This window comes from Xenia sp. Carnegie-2017, unplaced genomic scaffold (assembly GCF_021976095.1).
Source record: "Xenia sp. Carnegie-2017 unplaced genomic scaffold, XeniaSp_v1 HiC_scaffold_3, whole genome shotgun sequence".
Classification (NCBI taxonomy): Eukaryota; Metazoa; Cnidaria; class Anthozoa; order Malacalcyonacea; family Xeniidae; genus Xenia; species Xenia sp. Carnegie-2017.
Window position 1 is genome coordinate 1,927,904 of NW_025813493.1, and position 14,300 is coordinate 1,942,203.

Here is a 14,300-nt window from a genome sequence, read left to right on the forward strand (position 1 = left end):
GCATGAGCGTACATACATAAAGAAAAACACATAATGTAGACTAGTGAGAAATTAATCATTTTAAGAAATATACAACAACTGAAATCATTTTAACTAATATCTTCTAACGTATATTTTTATAAATGCCTCGCTTGTGTTTATTACGGTTCCTTTGAAAAAAAAGCATGAAGTAATTATCAATTTTAATAGCTTGCTGAAACTAAAAACAAGCACATCAACACAAGCTACTTTTAGAAATGTATAACTTCGGTCAATTTGAGAGGTAGAAGTTTATAGCTACATACCTTGATGGTAGCTATGTTTCAAGTGATGTTTAGTTTTTTAGTTCTCAAGTTTTAGTCCAGCTTTTCATCATCCTTATTCATGTCTATATAAATTCATTGTTTTTACCGTGAGTATAAAACACAGAGAGATTGACAGCAGGATTACATGAGCATGAACTGTAAATAAAACATTTTTCTCATTTTAGACCACATTCAAAAAAAAATGTCCTGTACATTCATAATTTTAAAGTAGAAGTTTCAAAAATTCATGTTGATGACGTTAATATGTTCGTAATTGCATGTGTTGTTCGTTATGATAAAACAATTTCCTTCAATATAGGTGCAAAGTTGATATTAACAATAAAATTGCTGTTTGAAATAATCGAGTTATATTTTTATAATTTTTATACTGGAGACAGCTTGGGGGAATTATTGCCAGTTTGGTTCGTTATAGCTGCAACGTAAATTGTTTTAAGAATGGTCAACGGCGAAATACAGCTTGTAATAAATTTAACTGCATCAAAAATATGTACACAAAATATAGCTATATTTGAAAATGATCCGATCGAGTGCCACGTTTTAAAGGTTTCTTTGTAAGTCAAGTATGAATAAATTATTAATTCAATTGAGTGCTGAGACTGAATGTGAAAGCAAGAATACATAGCTCTCACTTGTAGACAGGAATACAGTTGGGTTGAGTTTTAGACATAGAAATTTATATAATTTGTAAATTTGTTATGTTTTATACAACAAAATATCAAATAAGTAAACAAAATATCAAATAAGTAAACAACAGGATGTGTAATCAACTACAAATTTGACACAAACAATGCAATATTTTCAGTTTAAATTTGTAGACAAACTCTTGTGTCTGTAGTTCCTTATAAATAGTAAAATTGATTTTCATACTAAAGACAACAGAAATTTTTTCGTGCTAGTTGATTTACATTAAAGTTAAAATGGTGGCCCAAAATTCGTCATTTAAACATTGCATAGTCAAATAGAACTTGTAATATTGCAAATTCATTGGACGAAACTTCGAGCACAAAATGGCTACTGTCTAAATCTCAAATAATTAAACTCTTTTATTATCAGCTGAAACCACTCTATTCTTCATGAATACTTAACATGATATTACGTGCATGCATCATCGATAGTTGGCAATAAATTATTGAAATACAGTTGACCCAAGTACATAAATAGAGCTTCCTTGGTCTTGGTTTCATGATCCTGTCCTCACTCCAAGCTTGTGGGTATCGATCACATATCATAAAATGGCAAAATTTGCTTTTGCGTTGGTCGTTATTTTTTGTATTGGTGTTATTATTGAAGGGTAAGTCTTCATATTTAAAGTTAAATTTTGGTATTTTTCACTAACATTTGTTGAACGCCATCAATGTGTCTACGAGGTTTTACGGCATATCTTAACACGTAAATAAACATCAAGCCATTTTCAGTTAGCTGCACTATGTTAAGTCATCAAACTTTTTACGAGTTCGTTTAAAAACAATTTCATTTTTTGCCTATATTAAATCAATGATTAGAGGAATATTATGTCGTAATGGATATAGTAATAAAGAAAGTATATGTATTGATTTCATTTCCTTCATTATTTCCATAGAGCGAATTTAACAAGTGAAAAAGAAATTAATTTAAAAGATAATTTCTTATCGCTCAACTTTGACATGAAACGCCATTTGAAAGTTGTTCAAGGAAATGTAACATTAAAGACACAAATTGCATTAATAAAAGGGCAAATAAAGACACTGAAAAAATATCACAAAAATCTACAAACACAAAAAAAGCACCTTCAAACATTTAAAATAGCGCTTCATTCAAAAATCAATAAGACACAGGTACAAACGTACAAATTAGTAAAATTGCAAAGACAAATTAAGAAAATTGAGCTTAAAATGATTAAGCTGTCATTAATAATGAAAAAACTAGATTTGCAAATAGCAACAATTCAAACAAAGCTAAAAAAACTTGAAAAACAACTGAAAACTCTTTACAAAGAAAATACAAAACTCACAGGAAAATCACCTTTAGGTAAGAACGATTTTGAGATATTAAGAGTGAGATTTAACAACATATTATTTCATAACAGATCTCTTTGTTTACATTACCAGGGAAAGATTGTGCAGATATTTACAAAAATGGTGAAAAAAAGAACGGAATTTATCAAATTGATCCAGATGGTCAGGGATTTTTTGAGGTTTTCTGTGATATGAAGTCATCTGGTGGAGGTTGGACTGTGTTTCAACGACGTCAAGATGGAAGTGTAAACTTCTATCGAGGTTGGAAAGACTATAAACAAGGTTTTGGTAATCTTAGTTCAGAGTTCTGGCTTGGATTGGATAAAATATACCGACTATCATCTGCAAGGAGAAATAAACTTCGCGTAGACCTGGGAGACTGGTCAGGAAACAAAGCATATGCTGAATATGATTATTTTGCTGTAAAGAATGAAAATAAAAAATATCAACTAAGTGTTGGTAAATATTCTGGTAAGTTAATACGTTAATATAAACGTTTAAGGGAAAATATTTTGATATATGTAATATTTTTGAATGACTTGATTGATTGAAGTTTGCAACGGGGGATTCTGCAAGTTTTGAAGAAAACGGATAGTAACGGTTGGTTTCGAACTAAAGCCTTGTTTGTCAATAAAAATAGAATTAATTTTGAACTTAAAAACTTACCGAAAAAATACAACAAACAAACGTAAAGTAATAAGTCGTTCTGTTTTGCGAATGATTCTGTTGCAACGATTGATTCTGACATGTAATGATTGTGATTAGCTTATCATCAATATTAAATGCAAATTCAACTGCAGCTTTGTAAATTAGGTAATGATAACCTAGCACATGAACAACATGTATCTAATAAACACGACTAAATTATTTGGTACATAAAAAAGAATCTATACTGTGAATATCATTGTCTAATGATCATTGACTGAAATCTTTTTTACAAAATGCATGCATTGAAGTAAGCCCCTAGTAATTAATTGTAAATGCAAGTTTCAATGCCTAAATTATATATACATTATATTGTTCTTACATGTATAAGTTTTTTATGAACTTATAACAACCTAAAACATAACAGAAATTTATTTAAGTTTACATGTAACTATATATCGCCAAAATCATGAAATCGGGAAAAAAGAAAGAAATGGCTTTACGATAGGTTGGATTGCGCGTAGTGACCATTGTGTCTAACTGATCTTGACCTAAAGGTTTATTTACGAAGATTGTTTCGAGTAAAAAATCATTGGAAATAATTGTCTTAATGCTAACGATTCAATAGTTTTCTTAGATACAAAGCCTGTGTTTATAGAGAGATTATGACTTATCATTATGTTCGGAAATTACTCTAATTTTCAAGCTCTTAACCACTTCAACAGATAATTATTGCTAATCCAATATGCTAAAATAATATACTTTCGAATATTGTATTTTACATGTTTAGGAAATCCTTTGAAAGTATAGTAGCTATCAGTAATCATAAATAAAATATTTACTGAAACAGCTGGGTAAAATTACATTACTGGTAATGAAATATACATTCTGACTGTACTTTAAACCAGAGCATTTTCAATTTGGATATCAATTATTGCTCTGGTCTTTAAATAATAATTGATTTGGCGTGGTCTTGGTGCTGTTGTTAGAAACTGCCAGAATATACGTTCTCATACGTAAAAATGCCTTGCAGTGGGTCACAATTGCTTTCAAAGCACGAACTAGTCAACAGCGAATGTAGCTCAAATCCACGAAATTGAGTTTGGTTTGCAGTAATTATTCACAAAAATGCCAAAAGCTTGATTGTTTTTTCCGACATGTTTAAAATTTCCATTAAACAAGGCGGAATTGCTTTATTCTTTTGCTCATTTAGCCAATTTCACACAGTTTTATTACAAGTTTAACTTGCAAGTAGTCACGAAAATGGCGGCCCCGCGCTCGCCCCAGACCCGTTGTCCTAGCTCTTACAAATAGAGGGCTCTGGCACCGAACGCATTAAAGACAAATGAAAATGAGATAAAATTCCTCATTATCTTTTGTTTTAAATGCATTCGGCTCATGTAAAATGCGACGTATGAAACAGGCCAAAGTAAACTAATTTTGAAAATCTATAATACAATAAGAATCAGTCCAGGTACCAATTGAGATCAATGTTAATAGACTGGATACAGAAAAACTTTAGGGCAATGAAGGTGGGATGAAAGAAAGTTAGAAAGGCATCATGACATGTAGCAAATTAGTAGACAACTTTTATTTTAGCGATTTATTTGATTTCGAGAAGGATAAATGGTTTAATAAATTAGCAACAACTATAATACCAGCGAGTACATTGTGCATGATTGTGGTTGGACCTTCCGCTAACATTAACAAGTAAAATTCGATTTTAGCTTTGTATAAAACTAAATAATGAGCATGGGACTGAATATATCTAATGAAAACTCAGGATTGTAATATGTTTTGGTATTTATACCACTTCTTTTTTACTCTATAAATTAAATGAAAAAACTATTAGACAAATCTCATAAAAGCCTTCTAAACAAATGACCATTGAAAAATCTCTTGAAATCTTCTATTAACGACATAAAACACGTGTTGGGTATTTTCTGCAATTCTTAAGGAGAATTGTAAGATAACATTAGCTAAATGACGTAAAATTTTTCTGAGCAAAATTACTTTTCTTAGGAAATGCTGGAGATTCATTATCTTATCATAATGGCATGGCATTTTCAACCAAAGATTCAGATAATGATAAATATAAAGGAAACTGTGCCACTAGCCACAAAGGTGCTTGGTGGTATAATAGATGTCATTATTCCAACCTGAATGGGCACTACTATAGTAGAGCATACAACAGTGGGAAAGGTGTGAGTTGGTATCATTGGAAAAAAAACTATAAATCCTTAAAGTTTTCACAGATGAAAATGAAAATGACAAAGAATTTTTAATATTGCGTTTTCTTAACTTTCATGAATACATCTTATGAAACTTCGCATAATATTGATATTTGATAATAATTCTTTCAATAGAACCTTTACAATCATCATTCTTTTAAAACAGCGTGGAAAAAATTGTTAAAAAATGCTGTGGTAAAATAATAATTTTCTTCCCCAAATGATGGCATAATTAATGATATAGTTTTGCAGTGACGTCTTTTCTAACATTTCTTTGACGTTTGCTGTGAAAGTTCATTGCAAAAAATTTTGATGTTTTTTGCCTCGTTCTCACGCCATCTTGGATTTGTCATGCATGTTATGCGACTATCTGATATATTATCTGGTTTGTCATGAAGCAATATTGTTCCCGCCAAAGAGAATGGTTGAACATAACCTATTGACAACACAGTGTGTCTAACTGCTCGTTGTTTAGATAGAGTTGAACCACTAGATTATTCATTTGAAAATTTGAGTAGAAATTCACACACAAGTGAACGCAGTCATACACACCTTACATTTAAGCCCAATACTGTTCGTAATTGGTAAATTCAAAAGAAACCCCGTTATTCAAGAAGACTTTGAATGGAGACGTAAACAAACATATGTGTTGGTGGAGATAATTTACATATATGCTACTACATAATGATATTCTTTCTAATCACCAAAAAATGAATTTCTCGATCATCAGCAACTTGTGACGAGCTCAAAATTCACCCTAAACATCACAATGGATTTTACCATTATCATGACGCAACTTGTCTCAAGGTTTCTCCTCGGAAAAATGCCTGAAATGATTTAAGCATTCCATTCGAAAAAGGGCGTATTCCTGAAAGAAAAAGAGAAGTAATCAAGTAGATGAAGACATATTAACTACACATCAACTTTAGCCTTTAGGACGACCATAACATCATCCCATTATACTGAAAAGGCAATCTTATTAAAAAAATATTTACTAAGGAGTAATTGAGACAAAATTTACTGCAAAAATGTAAACAAGTTTGTGTACATGTTAGAGGCCCCATTCAACGTATAATAATGCACCAGTTAAACTGCATGCAAATAACTCTGTTTGTCTGTTTAGGTTTTTGATAAAATTTCCTATGAACATATTTTAATAAACAAAAAAAGGAATATTTTTTGTCTATCCTTTATAAAACAACAAAAAGATATAACGCAATACGCTGCTTGGACTACAGGTCAGTTTTCAATAGCCTTTGCAAATGTGGAAAGTTGATCTCAGCTTAATCAATTAAATCAATTAAAGACAATTTAGAATAGATAATTTCGCAAAACATGTTTTATTTCAAATAATACTGGACAATGGTGATAAAAGGCTAGTAACTCATAGTTCTTTTTAAGAACTGTTTAAACTACCATCTTGCAGTTAATGTAATATTTGCGTAACATTTCCTATTTAAGTAGAAGTTCGCATTTCTCTAGATATTTTCTGACGTTTTTAAATACGTTGTATGTGAGACTAATACGTTGTATGTGAGACTAATACGTTGTATGTGAGACTAATACGTTGTATGTGAGATTCATACGTTGTATGTGAGACTAATACGTTGTATGTGAGACTAATACGTTGTATGTGAGATTAATACGTTGTATGTGAGATTAATACGTTGTATGTGAGACTAATACGTTGCATGTGAGATTAATACGTTGTATGTGAGACTAATACGTTGCATGTGAGACTAATACGTTGTATGTGAGATTAATACGTTGTATGTGAGATTAATACTTTGTATGTGAGATTAATACGTTGTATGTGAGATTATTACGTTGTATGTGAGATTAATACGTTGTATGTGAGACTAATACTTTGTATGTGAGATTAATACGTTGTATGTGAGATTAATACGTTGTATGTGAGATTAATACGTTGTATGTGAGACTAATACGTTGTATGTGAGATTAATACGTTGTATGTGAGATTCATACGTTGTATGTGAGACTAATACGTTGTATGCGAGACTAATACGTTGTATGTGAGATTCATACGTTGTATGTGAGACTAATACGTTGTATGCGAGACTAATACGTTGTATGTGAGATTAATACTTTGAATGCGAGATCTTTCGGTTAATAATACAGCTGGGAATTGTTTTATATTGATTATATTATTAAAAGAAATCCGTGCATAACGAAAAATTCAATATCTCTCATACGTGCATAACGTATGAGAGATATTGAATGGTAACATCCGTTCTGAATAAATCCACATGGAAAGAACTTAGTGCCTAAGACCATGTATTTACACACAAATGTTTGTGAAGAAATAACGCACACTATATGCAAAAGTTGATGAAGTGGTGGTGCACATTTCTAACATTGTTTGATGTAGAATGTTCCTTATAAGATATGGTATTTTAAAAATAGCAAATGGTGTTTAGGATACATTACCACGGTACGACAATACAACAAAGAAAAAGCCAAATTCAGTCACGTGATGTAAATCTACTGGTAAACAACACTATTTAACTGTTCATCTACTTACGAGATAACCAAAATTGATCGAGGATTTATAACTTTGAAGAATTGAAAACATCGTCCAAAAGAAATGAGAAAGAAGAGACAATCTATAGAAAAAAGGAAAACAAAGCTGAATGATGTTATTTCAGATATTTTTAAAACATACGTAAAATTAAAACATTTACTCGCAGAAAAACAAAACCGACGCCAATATGTAAGCACATGCGTACAAAAGGTAAAACGTTACTTGTATTGGCTGTGTAATAAAAGCCTATGAAGGTATACATAAAACCTATGAAGGTGCTTGTTTGTAATATTAACGTTTGTTCAATGGACAATTGACAAAGATATTTAAAATAAAGATGTTCTTTTCGCACTAACATGTTTCTCATCGTTTAGTTGTTTCATTATGTAGAGAAATATTTAAACTAATATATCAAATTCACCTGTGTTTTCATATAAAACTCTGTTCAGACCCTTGCTCATAATTTGCTGTACACAAAGCTGAAGCTGAATTTGTAATTTATTTTAATGAGTAAATTAGTCTTTATCCTTGAACATCTCTTTAGTATTGCCTGTCCAGGATTATTTGTTGCAGTTTGTAATTTAGTTGCTCTACTGGTTTTTTCAAAACTGTATTCACACGACAAAATAATTTTTGATTTACCAATGGGGTTGTTTGTTGTATTTTATAAGTTTAAACAATATATTGTTCCTATGACAAATATTTACCAAAAAAGGTGAATCAGTTCATGCAAACTCCAAGCATCCAAGGCATTTTAACTTAATGCTGATACAATTTTTATCATATTAACCTTTAGAATTTTGTGTGCTTTTATTGTTTGTATTTGTCTATTGACTTACCAGAATATTTTCCATGACGCAATTGATATTTTTCATTTTCGTTCTTTACAGCAAAATAATCATATTCAGCATATGTTTTGTTTCGTGACGTGTCTCCAAGATCAACACGAAGTTTATTTTGCCTTGCAGATGTTAGTCGGTATATTTTGTCCAATCCAAGCCAGAATTCGCCTTTCAGATCACCAAAACCTTGTTTATAGTCTTTCCAACCTCGATAGAAGTTTACATTTCCATCTTGACGACGTTGAAACACAGTCCAACCTCCAAAAGATGACGTCATATCACAGAAAACCTTAAAGTAACCCTGACCATCAGGATCAATTTGATAAACTCCGTTCTTTTTTTCACCTTTTTTGTAAAGATCTGCACAGTCCTTCTCTTGTATCTCCTTTGAGCTTTGTTTTATTCCTGTTAGTTTTTGACATTTTTTTGAAAGCCTTGTCAAATGTTTTTCAATAGTTTTTAAAATGTTTTGTGTTTTTGCTAGTTGTGCTTCGAGTGTTTTCTTTTGTATGTATAACTTAAGTAATCTTTGGCGGCACTTCGAATTCCAGAAGCCACATTTCATGTTAGGGCTGCACGTTTTCTAATATATATAAATATAATTATATGTTCAGCATTAATGTTTTTCTCATACAGCAACATAGATTACCTATTTTTCACTTTAATTACTTTTATGCAATATGAGCACAGAGTTAAAAAACGATAAAACTAAAGCCTTGAAGGATGCGAAAGGGAATTATGATACCAATACAAAAATAGCACGGGGTGCACGAACAGAATTACACTGGTGGGTTTTTAATGCTGAAAATTTATTTCAGAAATTTTCAGGAAGAAACACCAATACGCAATTACCATTGATGCTTTCCACTTAGGGTGGGAGGCATGGCATCAAGGAACATTCACAACTGGTGCATGGAAAAATCCGAGTCTACAAACAACATTGACTATTTAGAAATGTGAGCTATCTAACGAGGTCTACACACCTTTGCAAAGCATATTGAGAACACGCACATAAGAATACTGTATGACAACACAACTGTAGTAAACATCATAAATCATAAGGATACACGCCATTCAGACATAAATAATACTATGACAAAATGATTTGGGAATTGTGTATAAATAAAAACATCTGGATTAGTCTTGCTCTCATTTTAGGCAAACAAAATGTTGTCGCTGATTGAAATACAATCGTTTTGATAAGAAATGCTTTTTGAATGGAAAGATGAGCAGTTTGATAACCTTTTCTTGAACATTTGCCATGAGTAGATTTATATATATAAATATTTATAGGTAACAGCCTATAACAAACACTTAGAGCTCAGTACATGCACGAGTCAATACCATCAAAATAAGAATTTTGATATAAATGGTATACAAAAAACATTTTATGCTTTATGATGACAATAGCTGAAAGTAAATTGTTGTTGATGTCGTGTTGTATGTCATAAATGAATTTTTCATTTTTCTTACCTCTATCACTTTTGATGTTGATCCAGTGAATGGTTCAGCAGTTGCATATACTTGAGATATGACATTTCCACAAAGAAAGACGCAACCAAAAATCGCTAAGAGAGCAAAGGTCCTCATGATCTTGTAATGTAGAAACCAATATGACTAAAGAAAATGAACGTGACCGAGAATTTAAAGTGATATACGATCCTGTTTTCGTCTTCATTTTGGCAAACGACGCAAAGCACCTCATAAATTTGTCAACACTACCAGCTGTGGTGAATATCACTTTCTATTTTCAGCTGTCATCATATACATTTAAAGCGTTTCATAGAATAGATTTTTTCGAATATAATTATTTTTTAAAACGGCAGTGTGTATTGTATTGCAATGAAAAAATACGTTATAAAATTACAATCAATCACGTTTTTTTATTGAAAGAGAATTGACATAAACGAGATATCAATTCGCTAAAAGAGGAAGAAATTTAGATGGAACCCATGCCGTGGCTATTTTTATCTTTTTTTATAGATATAATTAAAATATAATATTGTACATGTTTAAGTAAATCCTATTTTATTTCCTATTCTAAAATTCATAACCTTTTTACAGCTATATTGTCCCTATGGAAGATATTTTTATAAATCTAAATAACTTGAGCTCACTAATGTTTTCATTGCGTTTGTGAAGTTAAGCAGATTTAATTACAACTTAACTGAGAGTCGTTCTGAAGCTTAAGAAATCATGCAAAACGTTTAGACTTCAATTTATGTTTGAATAAGTTCACGTACGTCAAAATTTCGTGTTTTCTTACAATACTAACGTCTTAGATTTGTCTTTACTTTTCATCAAATCATAATGGTATTTTGTTAAATATTTGTAAATGACCATTGGAATTATGTCTGATATATAATATCATTAAGTTTTCAGACAAAAAATATAGGGTCCCCTATTGACTTGACCTTACTATGAAGAGCAAAGCTCGTGCTAACTACGTATGCAAATGTTGTTATCGAGAACTCCTTTCCTAAACATTGTCATTGTTGATAGTTTTTGTTTGAAGCTAAAGTCGATAGCTAGCAATCCAGCTGTGTGATACAGAACAATAATTACTAGGTCAATGTCAAATTCGTTGTCAAAGGCGGTAAGTGGTTTTTGAGCAATGTCATAGATTCATTGGATTTGTTGTGATGCGAAATAAATGGATTGTGATGCAAATTCCTGTAATAATTAGTAAAAAGTATCAAAAACTTGAGAATTTGCTAAACTTCTTAATTTATGACCAATATTATAAACTATTTACATTGGCTATTCACATTTGTTTTTACCATAGACTGAATGAGTCATCGAAGTTATATAGAATAAGTTCCAGGAAAAGATGCTCAACAGAATTCCAGTTGTTAATGAACAGAAAACCTCTGCATGATAAGACATAAAGTTATTTACCTTCGGGATGGAGTGGTTGGTTAGTGTTAAGTAGAAGGAGGAGGACTAAGCAATGTCAGTACAATGTAGGGGGTATACTGAGTGAGCTCGGTACAATTGCTTGTGGACGATATGAAGGTACATGAGGAGATGGAGGATGTGAAGGTGTTTAAGGAGGTGAAGGCTGTGCAGGTGTATGATGAGGTGGGTGAGTGGAAGGTGTATGAAGAGGTGGAAGGCATGATAAGTGGATGATGTAGGTGATGAGGTGATTGAAGAAATGATGATGGATGGTAGATGATGGATGATAGGCGGTGGATGGGATGATAGCGCATGATATGACTGAGTGAATGAAAGAAGATGGGATGATAGGTGGATAATGATCGATCATGAAGATGATGATAAATGGGCGCATTGATGATGATGTAATGATGATGAGGCATAGAATGATGATGAGATTTAGAGAAAGATGTTCGATTGATGATCGATGACTCTCAATGGTGAAGAAAACGAAAGAGAAAAAAACCCTCTCCATCTTCTCCTTCTCCATTTCTCTCCTCCCTTTCCCTTCTCCCTTCTCTCTTTCTTCTCTCCCTCCTTTCTCCTCCTTCTTCCTTCTATCAAGCATCCTCCATCTCTCCTGTTCTCCACCCATTTTTCCTTTCTGTTTTACCCTATTTTCCACCACTTTTCTAATGCAAATAATGAAACTAATACTAGCATTAACTAACACAAACACTATGGGTGTCAACACATCACGACTAGTATCATTATTATTATTATTATAATTATATAATATTTATACAGTATTTTTCTTCAGTACAGAACACTGTCATCAACGAAATAGCTCTATAAATACATATAAATAAAACTTAAAACACACTTTAAAAAATTACAAAACTAAAATAGTAAGACTAAACCAAAATAGTAAAAAAACAGTAACTCTTACACAAAGACCAACATCAACACTAAGAAAACACCAGCACTATGACGAACACTGACACTGATATTAACACATTACTTAAACTTTGACAAATATTAACATTTTCCCAGTCCAAGTCACCACATTTTTTGTTACTATTTCCTTCACGTATAACCTTAATCTTAATCAAAACAACTTATTTTGAATTTTTCAAACAACGCGCACACCATTTGTAATTTTCTTACCATAAAGCACACTGCATTCTATGTGTTGTATTTTGCTTTTCAATCAAGTAGATTGTTTAAAAAAAATTTCTTAAGTAAGAATTCTTTATAATATTTGTGACTTTTTTACACAATTTCTACCCATCTCCATTATGTCATAATGCGTATATTTATATCTATTTGATGTCTACCTTTATTTATCTTTATTTCAATCTCCCTTTGTGTCTTTCTTTATGTTTATCTACCGTGATATGTCTACAATTATGTCTTACTCTATGTCTACCTTTATGTATACCTTCATTTTTTATGCAATATCAATATAAATTTACAAGATGTAAGGACTTCAAAATGTTCAGACTTAAGTCTGAGGTCGTGAAACTTCTTGGATCACAATTCGAGAGACTGAATTCCATCCACTGTTTGCATTTCCAGGGTTTCCTTGATTGCAATTGCCGACATAAAAGCCAACATTAACTGTACCATTGTTAATGTTGCTACAATATCCCTCTATATGACGATGACGATGAATATTTTGTGTTAGTTTACCTTTCCACATGTAGAGGATACCTTCAATTGTTGGACTACATTCTTTTCCATTGAATTTAAAATACCATCGTTTGCAAAAATAGTCACAGTTAGAAATACGGAGGTTACCACCATAGAACACACGAAGGTACGTGTTGTTACATTTTTTAAAAAAACTACAAGACTAGAAAAACAAAACAAGCAGAATATGAAAAACATTTTCCAATGCATCGTTACATCTAATATGATGACTGCCTTACATAGGTCCGTAGCAAGATCTATGATTGGGGGAATCATATTTGTATACGTCATAACCTGTAAACAATTGTTTTAAAGGACTTCATTAACTCGGCATATCATGCATATACGTGTAGTTATGAGACACCCCCTTCTTCAATTACTAAGCTTGTGACGGAACTCTTAGAAACTTGCAGTATACAGGCTGGTAAAAAAAGTAGGTTCTTGAAAAAATTCTCTAAAACAAGACGACGTGTTCTTTCTTCATATTTAACATTCTGCTACAGCCTTTTTCTTATGCTTGCATTCATATCAATGCTTATGTCACATGCCTTTGCTTGTGCTAATATCAATGCTTATGTCACATGCCTTTGCTTGTGCTAATAATATTCACTTCAACTGTGTTAACCAAGCTTGATGCAAATGATCTGTCATTGCAATTTACATTATTTCAATTCTTTTTTTCCACAAAACATTAATTAGATGGAAGTTTTGTTATAAGTTCAAATTCCAACATCTAAATCGACAAATTTATAAACCTAAATTTGCTATATACATCAGCGTTTTTTGTACACATACTTGAAATAATGGTTACAATTACATTTAAGTTCAGAACCAAAAGTTACGTTTTGGGCCGTCAATTCATAATGAAAATTTGCTTTTTGCTTGCAAATTTAATCTTTATAGGTAGTATACCTTTATAAATAAAACATTCGTAAGAAGGACCTTTATAAGACCATAATTCATGTTAAGTTCTTCCTTCCATGTGCATTGCTTCCAGTTCGATTCAATATAGTCTTCTTGAGCGCCTTGTACACAAAGTTTGCCATTTTCAACCTTTATCACAAAAATATATACAGTCAGAATTATAGTTTAGTCATGTTATCAATAGTTAAGTCTGGAAAATCGGTAATCATTACGCTCTGATTTTCTTTTTCCTCAAAAAATAGTAAAAC

The 14,300-nt window shown here is 31.6% G+C and overlaps 1 protein-coding gene and 1 long non-coding RNA gene across 2 annotated transcripts; one reads left to right on the forward strand and one right to left on the reverse strand.

Moving 5' to 3' along the window:
• Positions 1-1,537: 1,537 nt before the first annotated feature.
• On the forward strand, positions 1,538-5,211 carry LOC124454814 (ryncolin-1-like; the record flags this gene model as incomplete). Its single annotated transcript, XM_047005565.1, has 4 exons — positions 1,538-1,596; positions 1,885-1,981; positions 2,371-2,770; positions 4,967-5,211. Coding segments are annotated over exons 1-4 (801 nt in total), but the record flags the coding sequence as incomplete, so codon positions are not given.
• A 589-nt stretch (positions 5,212-5,800) lies between these two features.
• On the reverse strand, positions 5,801-7,768 carry LOC124454544. The gene is made up of 2 exons (XR_006951494.1): positions 7,718-7,768; positions 5,801-6,043 (listed from the first exon to the last, which is right to left on the reverse strand). It is a non-coding gene; the product is annotated as an uncharacterized LOC124454544 (long non-coding RNA).
• Positions 7,769-14,300: the final 6,532 nt, after the last annotated feature.